A 15,440-nucleotide genomic window follows, 5' to 3' on the forward strand; every position below is an offset into this window, starting at 1 on the left:
TCTTCTTCTTCTTTTTTTTTTAAAGCAAAGGGTCGTCACACCAAATATTTCATTTGTTTCATTTACTACTATTTACTGCTCTTTATAGTATTTTAATTTAAAATGGAGACACATTTAAGACACATTTAAGTTCATAATTTTTGAAGGCGTCTTTGCTCTACAGCATTTCTTTGCATGTGCCTAAGACTTTTGCACAGTACTGTACATATTCAACTCAAATATACACATGAAGTATCCTAAACCACTATCCACAGTATCCTAATTACCTTACACTATTCCCACACCACTGTGAAGACTGCTGGGTGTTGAATTATCATGAAATAATAGCAAACTACTCCTAGCCTCTGCACCCCTACTGAGAGACAAAATGGTACAGCCCTCTCATAGTGGCTCTTGGACAAGATATGCACATAGAACCATGACAGACTCTCAAAGAGGGGACAGTAAACAATGTAACATGACCTCTGTAATTCTACCCAAATCAGCATCTCCAGCATTACTTCATGCCAAAACCCAGAACACATCTCCTCTAAGACTGTAAAACTCTGCTCAAGAGAAAAGCGCCATTTTACTGCAAGCCTGTGTCGCTCTCTTTGCAACCTTGTGAAAACGTTGGCTTTTCTCACTTGTTATCGTCGCCCAGCTCACTCTCCCTGCCACGGGTGTATGTTATGTTAAGTAGCCGGTCTGCTTTCTGTCTGTGACTCTTTCCTCCTTGGATTTCAATTCCAAACATGGTTATCCTTCTAGGGGTGTCTCACTTCCCACCCCAGCCCATTCCTTTCCTGCTTTGTGTTTCCAGCAGTGCTCACTCCACTGTAGGAGGCACGAAGAGACGAGGCATAGCAGGTGAAATAGTGGAAATTGAAGACAGAGGGGGTGCGAGAGAGATGAAGAGGCTCACAGAATGAAGGCAACTACATTCCATATGTTGTTTTTTTTAAATCATGGGCAAAGAGAACAAGGAAGCGGCTAAGAAGGCAAAGGGGGACATTTTGTAACGTCTTTTTTTGAGTTTATATTCTTTGTGAACACTTTGGCTTCACACAAAAAAGGAAACTTTATGACAAGACAAAACAAAAAAGAACAGTCCACTGAAGGCTCCTCCTGGACTCTGAAGAAATCTCTTTTGTGTGGATGTTGTGAGAGTAGAACATGAACAACACCAACTTTAACCTCGATACGATAATCTATGGTCATTCACTATGTACAGGATGGACCAACAGCACAGAGGGTGCCATCTACCAACTGGGAAACACCATCCTCAGTTTAGGGTACATGGGTGGCAGCGGAACTTATGGAACACTATACATTTTCACTTTCTTGGCTCCTGCTTTCCTGTGTTTGGCATTGTGGGGCTGGCTATCAGTGTGTGGCCTCGATGTCTTTCTCTGGAACATGCTGCTGATGCTGCAGTGCCTAGCCCAGGTGTGCCACCTGATATTCCGGCTGATGCGAGATGGTCTGGCCAATGACGAGCTTTCTGCCCTCTACTCTGCAGTCTATCTTCCACTGGAGGTACCTGTGCGGGTGTTCAAAGAGATCACTGCTGCCTGTGAGAACAAGGTGCTCGCTATCAAGTCTGAGGAGACGTATGCTATAGAGGGAAAAACACCTATCGACCAGCTCTCCTTTCTGCTCTCTGGAAGGTTAGTAACAACATTTAGGATTAGTGTTTTACCGTGGCCACATTGATTAATGTCCTTCAATTAACCTTTCATTAAAGTTGCATAGAAACGAGCATATATTTGAGCACAAGAAAAATATATGCAGCTTTAGCGGTGTGGATGCAAGCTCCCTCCCCTCCCACTGGTCCCTCATTTACATGTCATATGCGTACGGCACACCCCACTTTACCCTTATATACATATCATTTACATTAAAGCAATGTTGTTTTAATTGTGTCAATAAACGTAAAGTATTCAGAAAGCAATAGTTGTCCAAGACACGAGGAAACGTAGTTTTAGTGGATAGCTTTGTCTTGTCCTAATCTTTCTACTTACTGAAATTAATGATATGTATATACTGTAGCTTTGGGACAGATTTGGAAGTGGAAGAACCACATTCTAACTTCACAAGCAACATACAACTTACACGTTGACACTATATGTACATTTTAGTACAAGGTTCCTGTGTGTGGAAATGGTACCATGTTTTATATTGTTAGTACTTAGTCTGTGACTCTACTTACTATTTAGCCCTAATTACTAACGGTGACATTGATTTTGTATATTTGCTGGCAAATCAAACTTTTTTTTTTTCTCACAAGGCATGAGTTTAATTTTAAATAATAATAATAATAATAATAATAATAATAATAATATGTTTAATTTGTATAACGCCTTTCCAGAGCTCAAGGACGCTTCACAGTAAAAGACAATAAGAATACAGTACAACAGTCGAACATATGGGTCATATGGACAATGGACATTTGCTCAGTCCAGAGCAAGAAACAATGCAGTTGCGTACTTATAATAAAATGTACAACATTCAAAAACATAACAAGGGACAGACACTTAGCATCATGTATACAGCACAGAAAGTGTAAACAGACAAATACAGTTAGTATTAAATGAAGCAGATACAAATTATGACCGATAATATTGGGTGAATAAATGGGTTTTGAGCTGAGTTTTGAATGGAATTGAATTGAATTGAACTGAGTTTTAAAGATCGATCTAAAGCTCAGACAAAATCGTCTCAGGGAGTTTTTTCCTTTCCGCCGCCACCTCTGGCTTGCTCATTAGGGATAAATTTATACATTTACGATTCATATCCGGAAAGTATTTATTCCTGTAAAGCCGCATTGTGACTTCCATTGTTAAAAGCGCTATGCAAATAAAATTGAATTGAATTCAAATTGATGAATGAACTCATTTTACAGTCAGATTTGACTGTATGCAGCTTCAGTGAATAAGAACCAATGTCTTGATCTCAATTTAGAATTTATTGTATAGAGGATCAACTCAACTGTATTTAGATCAATGGTATTTGACTAGGCACCGTGTTTAGTAAACTGATCATGATTATTTATGATTTGTAGGAATACACATTTGTAACACACAATTTGTTGTATTTGAATGTTTTAATGAAAATTAGTGAAAAAAGATTTTTGGATGTGATTTGATTTGATTTGAATGGCATAACATTTCTTCAGTACTTAGTGATATTTATTTTGGCTATAGAGCCCACCCACCGTTCTCTCTCTCTCTCTCTCTCTCTCTCTCTCTCTCTCTCTCTCTCTCTCTCTCTCTCTCTTTTAATTCATAGGATTCGGGTGTCTTTAGAAGGTCAGTTCCTTCATTACATATTCCCTCACCAGTTCCTGGATTCTCCGGAATGGGAATCCCTCAGACCAACAGAGGAGGGAAATTTCCAGGTGCCATAACAAAAGCCCCTAAACTCAAATATCTCATCTTTGCTGTGTCTTTAAATACGACATTGAACTGATATCTCATGAACGCTCGAATCTCCCCCATCCTCAGGTGACACTGACAGCAGAGACAGATTGCCACTACATCTCTTGGCGCCGCCGCCGTCTTTATCTCCTTCTGGCCAAAGATCGCTACATTGCTCGTCTCTTTTCGGTCATGCTTGGCAATGACATTGCAGACAAACTCTACTCTATTAATGACAAACTCTTTGTCAAGAGCGGGGTACACCTTGACATCCGTCTGCCCAGCCTCTACCATGTTCTTGCCCCTTCGACACCAAGTAGTGAGGGGGGCAGTGGCAGTTCTGCACCCAGGGGAAACGAAGGGAATCAGACAGTCCTGCCAATAGACCCATCACCTAGCAACCAGCATGTAGGTGTAGCAAGCTCTCAACAAGTACAGGCGAAGGACCCACTTCTAAAAGGTCAGCCTTCCCAGCGACACTCTTCCTGGGCCACGGATCCTGAGATGCCTTCTGGTGAGGACTCAACTAGCCTAGTCCTCGAGGACTTTGCTGACATGATAGGCTCTCTAGTGGACTATAGGAGTGAAAGGGATTATTTGAAGTAGAAAATAGGGTGCTGAAGCTAACACTCAGGGCCACTTCTTAAGTTACATGTAAGTACACACAAATAGGTCAGGACTGGTAATGTGGGGAGAAGTGTGTGTTGTGCAGTGTGTTTTGAATGGCACCGTTGCACTCTTTTGGCACCGAGCACTTGACTAACTTCAGAGAATGCAGGAGAGGAATGTGCTTTGCAGTGAATGTGCATTTTATCATCTAACTCTTCCATGAGTGTTACTGTACGCATGAAAAAAGATTCAAATAGACTTATTCTATGTAGCAAAGAAATTTTGCAAGTTGTGCAGGAAATCACTGTCTCTGGAAATCTATCTGTGTGTTTGTGTCTACATGGACTGGTGTGAGTCAAAGGAGAGAGAAGGCATTGAGCTCTTTCCTTGCCTCAAATATTACAAATGATTACAATACACATTTTAATACGAGTGGAAAAGGGAAATATAATTAGTGAATAGGAGTCAGTTAAGATTTTTCTCATCGTCCTGCAGATTTGTTTGTTTAAAGGCTGGAAAGTCATGAGCAATCCTGTGATCCCGAACTGTAGGCTCCATTAATCCACCTCTGGCCTCGTTCGAAATTCATGCATGCACCAGCTGTGGGTGATATTGCATTACATGGGGGGCGGGGGGTGGAAAGGGTGGTATTGGATGGCATGCAGGACAGCTGACGGGAAGAGATGGGTGCCACTGTCCACTGAAATGGTGACCTTGTACACAAGGCCTATGGAGGAATGAGAGATATGGGTTGGGCTATGTGGACAGATAGGCTACACCATACTTTCAAGGGGGACTTGTAGTGATTCAGGACAGATTCAAAACAATCTCAACATAAGTTACTCTAGAAGGACTTCTATAATAGTAAGCTATTGCCATAAGTTTGCAAATGACCACTTGTTGATTTTCTTTATAAATTTGACAGAGGGTGATACTGCTGGAAGGTTTCGATATCAAAGAGGACGTGCTCCACTGGCTCTCACGGATACCCCGAGGCTCTAAAAATAATCTAATCCATAAACAAAGCCAAGAGTGGAACCCGGGCCTCAGCAAGTTCCACTACATGCTTCTCGTTTCCTCTGTTGTCATAGGTTATGTTTCTATAGTACAGTACAGAGACGTATTGTAAATCGGACATCTTAACGAGGTTTTAGAAAGGATTTATCTATACTAGTATAGCAGTAATAATCCTTTCAATTGGCCTCGATCAACAAAGCCAAAAATAGTTTTAGGTTCCATGTTAATATCGTTATAGAATAACTTTAAAGTTTTCCCTTTAATGTTGTTATTAAGCCTGTAGTCTGAGTATTTTGGTAGATCTGAATGTAAGCAAGAGTTCCTCTTCTCTTTTCACTTGATTTCCTAATGTCACATTGTGTTTTTGCTTTTTTCCTTTTCTTTTCTGAAGTACATAATAAATACTAAATAATGAGTGCAGGGAAAACATTCAACCAGCCTATACTATTTAACGTCATTTTATTTCACCATAAGGAATCAGTGTATTTTCATGGGGCCAATTCTTCCTTAATAAAACCTCAGTGGAAATTCAGTGCATGGCTGATATTGATCCCAGTCTATAATTTGCCTGTAGTAGATTAAGCTTTATTCTACATTTTAATTACCAAACGTTATGCATAAATTTGCCTGAACACTGTTAATTAATTTCACAGATAATTTATGCATTAAAGAATGCCAAGCTCCTGTATATCACAAAAAACAACAACAACAACAAAACCCATTAAGGTTAACATTAACGTTAAGTTAATAAGACACACGTGAAGAATTTTCATCTTAACGATATTGCATTATTTGATATTAGAAGGAAAGAACTCATCGAACCAAACTCCAGAAATTGATCAGGGTTGAAAGGCATTTTAACTGCTCTGTAATGTCTGACCTAATATCATCGGACTGTTAGCGAACAACACATTTGTAAACGGCGTTTTTTACACTGTACATGCGATATGTGTGCTTTTAATGGAACACTTTAATAAATGCTGTTGTCTTTACATTGCAGTTCTAACGTGTGGTCTTTGTCCATCGGTGCATTTGTAATATGCATCTTCCAATGTTGTCCATTGTGTGGCGCTTGCTCTCTCCGTCCTGATGTTCAGCACACCTGGATGAAGTGATGTGACCATGGTGCTCTCCTGCCAATCTTTATGTTCTCCACACACAATTTGTCCAGCCTACTAAACATAAACAGAAACAGCAACACACAGTTAACAGCATGCCCTGCCGAATACATATGCTTGTTTTATACTTTGTGGACTTTAAACATCCTTGGTGATTTTACCTCATTTTAGGGATCTTGGAGATACAGATGTATTCAAAGTGGACGTTCCCTTGTCTGTATAATAATGCTCCAATATTCTTCAGATGGATGGACTCGATCTTGCATAGATGCTCCGGGTGCCCTACCACTTTTTTATAAATGGTTTTGCCGGTCTGTCTGGAGTATGTATACAGAAAACCATTCTGAGTATATAATACAAATGTGTTTATTTTGTGCAAATAGTAACAGACTCTTCACACAAGTGTACCCGTAACACGTTGAAATGCACCTTCACATGGTTTTCACGTGACTCACGTAATCACACGTGGAAAACGTATGATCACATGTGAAATGCTTTCGATAAGGGCTTTCGTTGTAGTTGGTGTTAATAATAGTGGAGAAGCTGGAAAGAGGTTATACACACAGATGGAGTTTCTGCTCTGTCTTGATGTCTTGCATGGAGACCAGAGTGACCTGCACCACCGCACTCTTTTTCAGCGAGGACACTTTCAGCTCAATCAGTATGTGATGGACTATGAAGGAAGACAGAGCACAGACGAACTCAACAGGAATCCAGATTTATTATGCAAAGTGTGTGCTTTCGTATGTTTGATCAAGACCGTCAAAGACTAATGAGAGAGAAAAAAATCTTGTCTAATCTGTGTCCATATACAGTATACTTATTTATCTTCATCTTCATCTCAGAAACTTGATGATAAATCTGTTAGAAAAACAACCCCACCACAAAAGGGAACTTCAGATGTAGTCAGGAGGTAAACTTTCCCATGTATGGGTAATGGCGACATTGTTATCCCACTGTTCTTCAGCAAGCCTGAAGCACAAACACACACAGATGAATAGGATGGGAGTTTACTGAGTTTACTTAACTGGCTTTAGAAAAAGCAATAGCACATTTTGACATAAAACAAATATATATATATATAGATAGATAGATATAGATATATAGATATATAGAGATATATTCCTAATATGCTACTACAGTTCTGTTCATCATACACAAAGAACATATTGCTTTGGTTTGGGAGCATAGCAATAATGATCTAGATAGAGTTAAGTTCATAATATAAATAAAATATAAATTCCTTTTTTCAGTTTTAGGATGGTGTTCATAAGTCTACACAATGACTTCATAAATTCCTCATGGCAATTGGCCTAAACCTACATTCTATAAGGCACAAACTGTTTTATCAGACTCAAGTTAAAGCGCACCTATTATGGTTTTGAAACGGGCCTAATTTTGTTTTAAAGGTTTATATGATAGGTTTACATGCATCCGAGGTCAAAAAACACTTTAATGTGCTTATAATTTAAACTGCAGCATTACCTCCCCCCCGGTGTCAAAAACGACTCATTAAATGATCCGTCCTAAAGGATTCGCTCTAAACTCCTTCTTTCAGAGCGCATTCTCTGCTCTGATTGGTCAGATGTGCCAGTCTGTTGCGATTGGTCTACCGCTGTCAGCGAACACCCGATGAAGACCAGAGGCGGGGCTTTTTGTTACAAACCTATGTAGGTTAGTACAGGAAGTAAAGTCTGGGATCACCAACGACTCGTTTCAGCTGTTCAGAATCGATTCCTTCTTTTTGGAGTCAATAACCCTGCTTGTCGTGCGCTTTGATCGTATCGTGACATCCTTAGTATGTGATTAAAGTTCATGAAAGTGGCCTGTTTGCCATATAAAGACTGACCTTAAGTAAAATGCTATCCTTCTTACAGAGACTGCAGAGATTGTCTACTGTCATGCATTATGCGATCAGTTATCAGACGTCTTATTTTACCTATCTGTGGGCAAATGTTGTTGAAGGGGTCATCACAGGTGGTACATCGGCCGGCCAGGAAATCCTCATAACTGGAGCAAGGGAAGCCGTAGAGTGGACAGGAGCCATTTAGTGCACTCATGTACACATGCAGCGCCCTCATATGGTCACAGATTACATAGCCATACACTGGAAAATAAATAAAAACTGACAACAAACCAGGAATCTCAGCTACTGCTGCTGTGTTTTCCTTTTAAGCCTTTATATCCTTCACCTTCATAGTTAAATGCAGTTATCTTTAAGGTTTACAATAATTACTCAATTAACTGTTATGATTCCTTAAAGGCCCAATCTAGATTTGCTGAAACACTACATGTTTATACACAATATAAACCCAAACGGTATACAGTATGTGTCTGCATAATGTAAGAAAATGTACATAAAGCATGTTTTTTTTTTTTTTTTTTTTTTAAAATTTTTTTTATCCCTGATGTTGTAACTGAATCATCCAGAGAGCTTGGAAGAGTTATTGAAATTTGTCCACATACTTGAAACAACCACATACTTGTTGCAAAACTTGACCGTACACATCCAGTTTGGTCCAGCCCACCATTTATGAAAAAATCCACATGTCCGACAGGAATAGAAATACCAAACGCTGCCAAATGTAAATAAAAGAATGAAAACACGACAGAGTTACTTGAGAGTAGAATTGGTAGCATGATAAGCAGGAGTTTATGATGCAAGGGTAATACAATATCAGAAATTAGGCTCTGTGTGAGCAGTTCAGCAGAAAAGAGGAGCGTTGGCGGTTATTATTTTCATTTTACAGCAGGTTTAACGTTATGTGAGGTTTTGTTGAATTCTCACAGTCGGAGTCAGTGTGTATAGCCTCAACAAACATGGCGTCTGAGGGATCCAGGCGGTCATACGGGTCGGCATTTTTGAACATGGGACCTGCTGGGTCAAGACCTGTGGAAACATGATGGAAAAGAGGACCGAACTTGCTATAAAAGTAAAATAAAAGTCAAAGTGTAAAATCGACTTGCAGGTGTTGTGGGAGAATTAGAAAAGCTTCAGGGTTTCCTTAGTTTTAACTGACTGTTCTGAAGAACGTAATACTTACTGGGAAACACGAGAGGATGTCAAGAAAACAGCGTACCTTGTCATTTGTCGCAGAAAAGTAGTGATTTCTCTCAATATAGTGGAAAGTATTGTTCATAGGGTTTAATTAAAATAGCGCGAGTGTGCAAAAGATTTTTCTCCCTACTCATTTCTGCATACTGGTATTTCTTCTGCAATGACAAATACTACTATACATAGCTACAAGGCTGATATTTCCATTATGTTTGAAAAAAAATGACTTTGTCCTGAAGCTCTTCCCCAAACAAATAAGTACAACTCATTATACAGGCGCAGGCATCTTGCTTTCGCTCGGTTTGTAGTCTGATATGTAACCTATTTCAACTGACGGTGCTGGTAATGCAGACAGTGGTTCCTCACCTGTAATTCGTCCCAGTTTGCCTGCAAACAGAGTTCCCACAAATCCTGCTACATGAGCTCCCATGCTTATTCCAATGAGGTGGAATGATTCCAGATTGATACCACTGGTCTGCATCAGCAGCACAAAAGAGCACTGTTACGTATCTCACATCACACACACTGATGAATATTTCTCCACGATCTTGCGAGTGTTTGAAGAAGTATTATATTATACTTATATTATACAACACACTTACCGTAAGCTGTTTTATAAGAATTGATATCTGCACAGCTACCTCCTTGTAATTATCCACAACCTGGTTGTAGGCATAAGAGGCTCCACTGAGCCAGTCTACCACCAGGATGTTCGCATCCTCCTTCTCTAACAAAGCCTGGGCTAAGCCACTCACCCACGAGGGCTTCCTGCCTAGAGCACTGAAAGAGATGGCATTATATAGAGAGGAGATTATATATTTATGCTTGTGAAAGAAAGGGTGCAGATTCATATGAACAATGATCAGAGTGCAAAATGTTACCTACCTATATCCATGAATAATGACTTTAGTGGGAAGTGTACTGTTAAAGTGTGCAGTGTGTTTCTGTGTATGGTTGAGACAGTCCTGGGTGAAGAAACTGGCGCAGTTAGCATTCTGTCGTGTTAGGAGCAGGTACTGGACGTGAACACCTTTCGTTTGTCTGTGTTTTAGCCACGTTGTGTTGTTGAAGTCTGCACAGTTTGCTCCGGGATCTTCGTCACTAACTGTGAGCACACAGAGACATGCAGGTATTGGGTGAGAACAGCTGACGCACTTTAACAGTACATTTTACACGCTGGAAAATGCTTTCTGGTCTCAGTACCGGAGTTTCATTTTGAATCATACCTGCCAGGATTAGTGTACACTACACTAAAAACTGACAGTAGTGGTGAGACACCTTCCCACGACTCACCGCAACTTATCCCTCTTATAACTACACACATTTGCTATTTGTTTAACAGTAGCTGCCGAATAAATCGCAGTCACTGCCGAATAATATGCTTTAACATGAATTAATTAACTTAATAAAACAAAACAGGGGTGTTTGGGTTTAAGAAAAAAAAAAAGCAAAAAAAGGTCAACTTTGCAGTAAAGAGACACACAAATCATCAACCATTAATTAAAATGAGGGGTTTCTTTCATACTTTTTGTGTGTTTATGAAATGTAATAGATATCGAACAGCTGTATAATATCATATAATATCAAATAGATGACACTATGGGACTTCAGTACAGGGAGGCAGACTGTTTATATTCCTTTTCTGAGCCATTCCCTTGTTGAACTGTTGATGACATGTGAACTGAGGTCAAATACAAGCAGTTCCACTTTCTTTCTTTCTTTCTTTTTTTTTTTTTTTTTACAGCACCATCAGATTTTAAGTTGAATTTCTTGGCATATTATAAAACACCAGGGCACTTACCTACCACTGATGTCATGCAGAGTGACAAAAGAGTGCAGATTACGTTGATCCATTTCCAGGTCATTTTCCCACTGAATGAAGATCTGCTTGACTGATGTGCCACTGTTTTTGTTTTTTTTAATTTTTGATTTTTTTTTATTTTATGATTGATGTGATTTCTCCTTTATTGTATGTCAAATGAGAATTCCTCTTCATATATCCTGCCAAACTGGATGTGTTCTTCTTAACCTGTAGCCAGCACGCAAGGTAAGGCTTGAAATCCACAGAAAAACAGATTTTTTTTTTTTTTTTTTTTTTTTTAAAAGAGCAAACGAACATCCGATTGAGTGAGACGTGGGAGATTTTGGCGAGCTCTCCCCTGTTTTTATAATTTACAGCAACAGTTAGGCTTGCGTGGGATTAACTCGCACCATCCATCTTGTGAATCAGAGGCAGCCGAAGTTGCAGCTGGTGAAGAAACATCAGACTCGAGTAATGTGAAACAAATGCCTTGTGTTCATTGTGCTGCAGCTGGCGGTGAATCCATGACCTCACTGGGTTTAAGGGCTTGTTTGTGTTGTACCGCTGGACTCTGCCCTTTGGCACTGCTCACTCTCTACTTCTGAGAGTTATTTTAGCAGGGGATTGTAGACAGAGTAAGACAATGGTCCAAACACTTGATTCATATCTTATCTCGGTGTCACTTATCACTGTCACTTATTCCAATTGAAATCGACCGATTTGTGCAGATATACTCAAGCGTGAACTTTAAAAAGCGCATAGACGCAGTAAACACGGTGCTGTAATGTTTATTTTATTTTTATTTTTATTGATTACATTTGTTTTTGCATTGATTATTTTATGTCAAGTAAATCATTCAAATAAAGTAATGTTTACACATATTACACAGTCCACGTTCTAGAACAGTGGTTTTCAAAGTGGGGGCCACCAGGGGGCGCCCAGGGCGCCTCAACAATTTGGTGTGCCCATCCATCCCACTAGTATGTTTTCTCTTTCTCACTCTCAGACACACACACACACACACACACACACACACACACACACACACACACACAATCAATTCCTAATGTAATGTAATGTTAAGATGTAATTATTAATAAAGAAAAAAAGATGGATATATTCAGAAGACTGTATTTTTAATGTGTTTTAAAGACATCTTGCAAAAGGGGGGCCTCGGTCAAATGTTAAGGCCATTTGGGGGGCCTTGCCCTGGAAAAGTTTGGGATCCCCTGCACTAGAATACTAAACATGACTTTAAAAAAAGAAAAGAAATAAACAGTAAAGCAAAACAAAAACACTCTTCAACAAACCAAATTAGCTTCGTTTAGCTAAATTAAAGGATTCTCGACATGATCCGAGAAATTATTTTCTGCTTTAAGATTTTAGACTTTTGCATGTGGCTTCTAAACAGATTTGACTTTATTTGCAGTTACCTGTTTACAGGAATGAGATTTAAAGCAGCCAAATTCTATATGAAACTGAGTAAAAGATAAAAGTACACCATTGTGGGTTTTTTTTTATTATTATTTCATATTCATTTGTTGTCTTTCTCTGGGCAAGACCGACGCTAGCCAATCTGTAGTCCTTTTACGTGCCTCTTCCCAGTTGTAACGAGGGGCGTATCCCAGATCTCGGTGGGCTTTTTGATAAGAGAAGGTGAAATGTGTGTTTAGCATTATCAAAAGCTGCCTATTCAGTGCTGGGGTAAAGCGTAGAAGGGGGTGGAGCACGGCTTGGACCACCTCCATGAGGAAGCAGACGAGGTACAGAATGGAGAAAGGTAGGAAGGGTCTGTCCTGTATGCCAAAGCCGAGTGGTAACAGAACAGCGTGGTTGAAGTCAGAATAGCTCACGGGTGGAGTGTCATCTGAGATGTAGTAAAAGTTTCCACCAACCACAGTTCTCTTCTCTGGATCCCTCAGGGCTCGTGCGGCCTGCAGATGCGCGAAAGTCACATTTCCCACGTATACAGGATTGACTTTAGCTTCACGTCGTGAAGTCCTCAATAACACATCACCATTCTGGATTCCATCCCTCATATGGCCTAAAGTAAACCGGCAGCCCTCTCCATATATATACATCGGCCTGAGAGCACAGGTAGCCAGCCGGCCTCCATTTGGAAGAATTTCACCCTGGGCATCAAGGCAAAGCTGTTCAGCTTCTCTTTTGGTCTGGCTGTAGGGAAATTTTAAGTAAGAGTTGTACACTGTGTCCTCGTTGCCATTGATGATAGGGTCACCACGATGATTTGGACCAGCAACCTCAATGCTACTGGTATATATGAAGGAAGCAACGCTCTCCTGGATACATGCCTCTAGGAGTAATTTGGTACCTAGAACAAAAGAAACTGGATGTTTTGTTGCATTCAAATCACTTAAAGCTCTGTTGCCTGTGTGTTTGGGGTGAAACGCAATAATCCACATCTGCATCAATTTCTGTATCTGCTTGAAATATTTTTTATCCATATATCCGTATCTCTATTCAGATATGCACGCTAGCACTAAGTCCTCAGAAACAGTGGAAAACACTAGGGAACGTAGAACTCGATGCCACTGCCACCGACAAATCTAGTCCTTCTTGTTGCTAGTTTGTATGCCTGAAATACCCTTAAAATATACTTCTAACATGAAGGAAAAATTATAGTCATATGACCTTGCTGTGACCTTGATCGTATTTTGGATCAATTTCCAAAATCTAATCAGTTCATCTGCTGGCTACAAAGATAATTCCGTATAAATCCTACAAACATTCAACCACTTGTTCTTGAGATTCTTGTGCACTAACACGAATCTCAGACACACAGACGACTCAAAAATATAATGCCTCTAACGCGCTGACAGTTCCTCAACCCAAGCTACATCAAATTCATAACTGGTCTCAATTAGAGACTGTTTTTAATCTGCTCATGCAGGTTTTTATCTCACGGCCATTCGGCATTTAATCATTCATTCTTAGTAACGATCTGTTCAGGGTCATACTGGTTTAGGTTTTGGGAAATTCTGAATAATGTATTCGACATTTGGTTGGTTACGTCTCTAATCTGAATACATTCATTGCTGTGTTTAGTGTTTTGGATCCACTCCTTGCACAGGCGTCCTCTACGCCATGTGCTTATCTTTACTTGTAGTGACAGATCGGAAGGATTCAAACATCATTCAACAAGATTCATGATGGGATCCGAAATTTAAAAAACCCATAAACCCCTTCCCTTTAGGTTTATGTTCATAATAAACGTATGACTAAATACAGGTTAAAGGAAACACATGGCAGCTCAACAAAATAACACCTCACCTTTCACATTCACCTCGTACAGTTCGCTGTAGTTAATAGCTCCAATGACATCGATAAGAGACGCAGTGTGGAAAATGATGGATGCTCCTTTACACACTTTCTTCAGCAGGTCACTGTCCCTTATATCTCCTTCAAACGTACTCAGTTTTGTCTCACCCTGGCAACCTAATATTAAACCACAAATATTAAACACGTTACAAATTATTCTTGAATGTCCCGATGTTTGTTTTCGGAAATATTTTATCCAAAAAAATATTTAAAAAAAATTACAGGCGCACGTGATTTATCTTGTAAAGCTCGTTTTATTGAGCAAAACTTTGCATGCTGTCATAACTGCTGAAAATTCAAACGAGAACAAACGGCACGACATGGGTTTGACAGTGAATTAGAGACAAAGGGTTAAAAAATAAAAATAAAAATCAGGATTGATGTTTACCTTCTAGTGATTGTATGAGTTCAGGTCGAATACATCTGTCCAACAGTCGAATCTCTTCAAGATTCTCTTCCTCCAGTAGCAGCTTAACTAGCTTTCCACCAAGAAAGCCACATGCTCCTGTTATCACACACACACCTCCGGTAAAAGACATAGCTATAGTTTCTCCTGCCTAGAATGTTCCACAGACAGAAAAAAGGACTGCCAAGACACTCGGAGATTAGAAGGAAAATGCCTTTGTCTGAAGGCCCACAGAGGCACAAGAAGGGAGGCATGTTTTTAAAGCTTTCTGCCAGGGACAAATCCAATGCCACTTTAGAGATTAGACTACTGAGAGAACAGCAGTCTGTGATGACTGAACTGTCAAGGTTATAACGGTTAGAGCTTTGCGATTTTTTTTTTTCAAAGTCTGTTTGAAGGATCTATCATCGTGTCTTATTTTAAATACAGTATGACAAATGAAAGCGAACATGAATCTGAGTAAGGTGTTGGGCCACCATGTAGAGCTACAGTATAAAGGGATAATATGCGCTTAATATTTTAGTTTCGGATTTAAATATCCGTCTCCAGTTAATGGTGACTGTTAACGTGTTTATCGGACTCCGTGGAATAATCTTCTAGTTAGTGCTAGAAGTGTAAAATCTCAGTGTTCTAGTAGTATTTACTTTAAAACAGCTTCAAGAAGGATTTTCATTAAGATGGCTTTCCCACGCCAAAG

At 39.6% G+C, this 15,440-nt stretch overlaps 3 protein-coding genes across 9 annotated transcripts; 1 reads left to right on the forward strand and 2 right to left on the reverse strand.

The window, feature by feature from the left end:
* Positions 1–643: 643 nt before the first annotated feature.
* Positions 644–6,016, forward strand: popdc2 (popeye domain containing 2). Of its 3 annotated transcripts, none has more exons than XM_017469984.3 (4): positions 646–1,649; positions 3,271–3,379; positions 3,486–4,052; positions 4,933–6,016. In XM_017469984.3, exons 1-3 carry the CDS (start codon positions 1,156–1,158, stop codon positions 4,002–4,004), a joined length of 1,122 nt encoding a protein of 373 aa, XP_017325473.1. In that variant the 5' UTR covers positions 646–1,155; the 3' UTR covers positions 4,005–4,052; positions 4,933–6,016. The 3 variants fall into 3 exon arrangements, with proteins under 3 accessions (XP_047011802.1, XP_017325473.1, XP_017325474.1); XM_017469985.3 differs by having other exon boundaries at positions 649–1,649; positions 3,486–3,912; XM_047155846.2 differs by having other exon boundaries at positions 644–1,649; positions 3,486–6,016.
* pla1a (phospholipase A1 member A) lies at positions 5,467–11,556 on the reverse strand. 5 transcript variants are annotated; one of them, XM_053680610.1, is made up of 11 exons: positions 10,999–11,556; positions 10,083–10,302; positions 9,800–9,977; positions 9,564–9,672; positions 8,931–9,032; positions 8,626–8,718; positions 8,082–8,249; positions 7,025–7,114; positions 6,707–6,815; positions 6,304–6,459; positions 5,467–6,196 (listed from the first exon to the last, which is right to left on the reverse strand). In XM_053680610.1, exons 1-11 carry the CDS (start codon positions 11,060–11,062, stop codon positions 6,118–6,120), a joined length of 1,368 nt encoding a protein of 455 aa, XP_053536585.1. In that variant the 5' UTR covers positions 11,063–11,556; the 3' UTR covers positions 5,467–6,117. The 5 variants fall into 5 exon arrangements, with proteins under 5 accessions (XP_053536585.1, XP_017325472.1, XP_017325470.1 ...); XM_017469983.3 differs by having other exon boundaries at positions 5,467–6,199; XM_017469981.3 differs by having other exon boundaries at positions 8,082–8,267.
* A 561-nt stretch (positions 11,557–12,117) lies between these two features.
* hsd3b1 (hydroxy-delta-5-steroid dehydrogenase, 3 beta- and steroid delta-isomerase 1) lies at positions 12,118–14,962 on the reverse strand. The gene is given in 3 exon segments (NM_001200075.1): positions 12,118–13,330; positions 14,290–14,454; positions 14,726–14,962. Coding segments are annotated over 3 exon segments (1,125 nt in total). The 5' UTR covers positions 14,877–14,962; the 3' UTR covers positions 12,118–12,521.
* Positions 14,963–15,440: the final 478 nt, after the last annotated feature.

Source organism: Ictalurus punctatus, chromosome 6 (genome assembly GCF_001660625.3).
Source record: "Ictalurus punctatus breed USDA103 chromosome 6, Coco_2.0, whole genome shotgun sequence".
Lineage (NCBI taxonomy): Eukaryota > Metazoa > Chordata > Actinopteri > Siluriformes > Ictaluridae > Ictalurus > Ictalurus punctatus.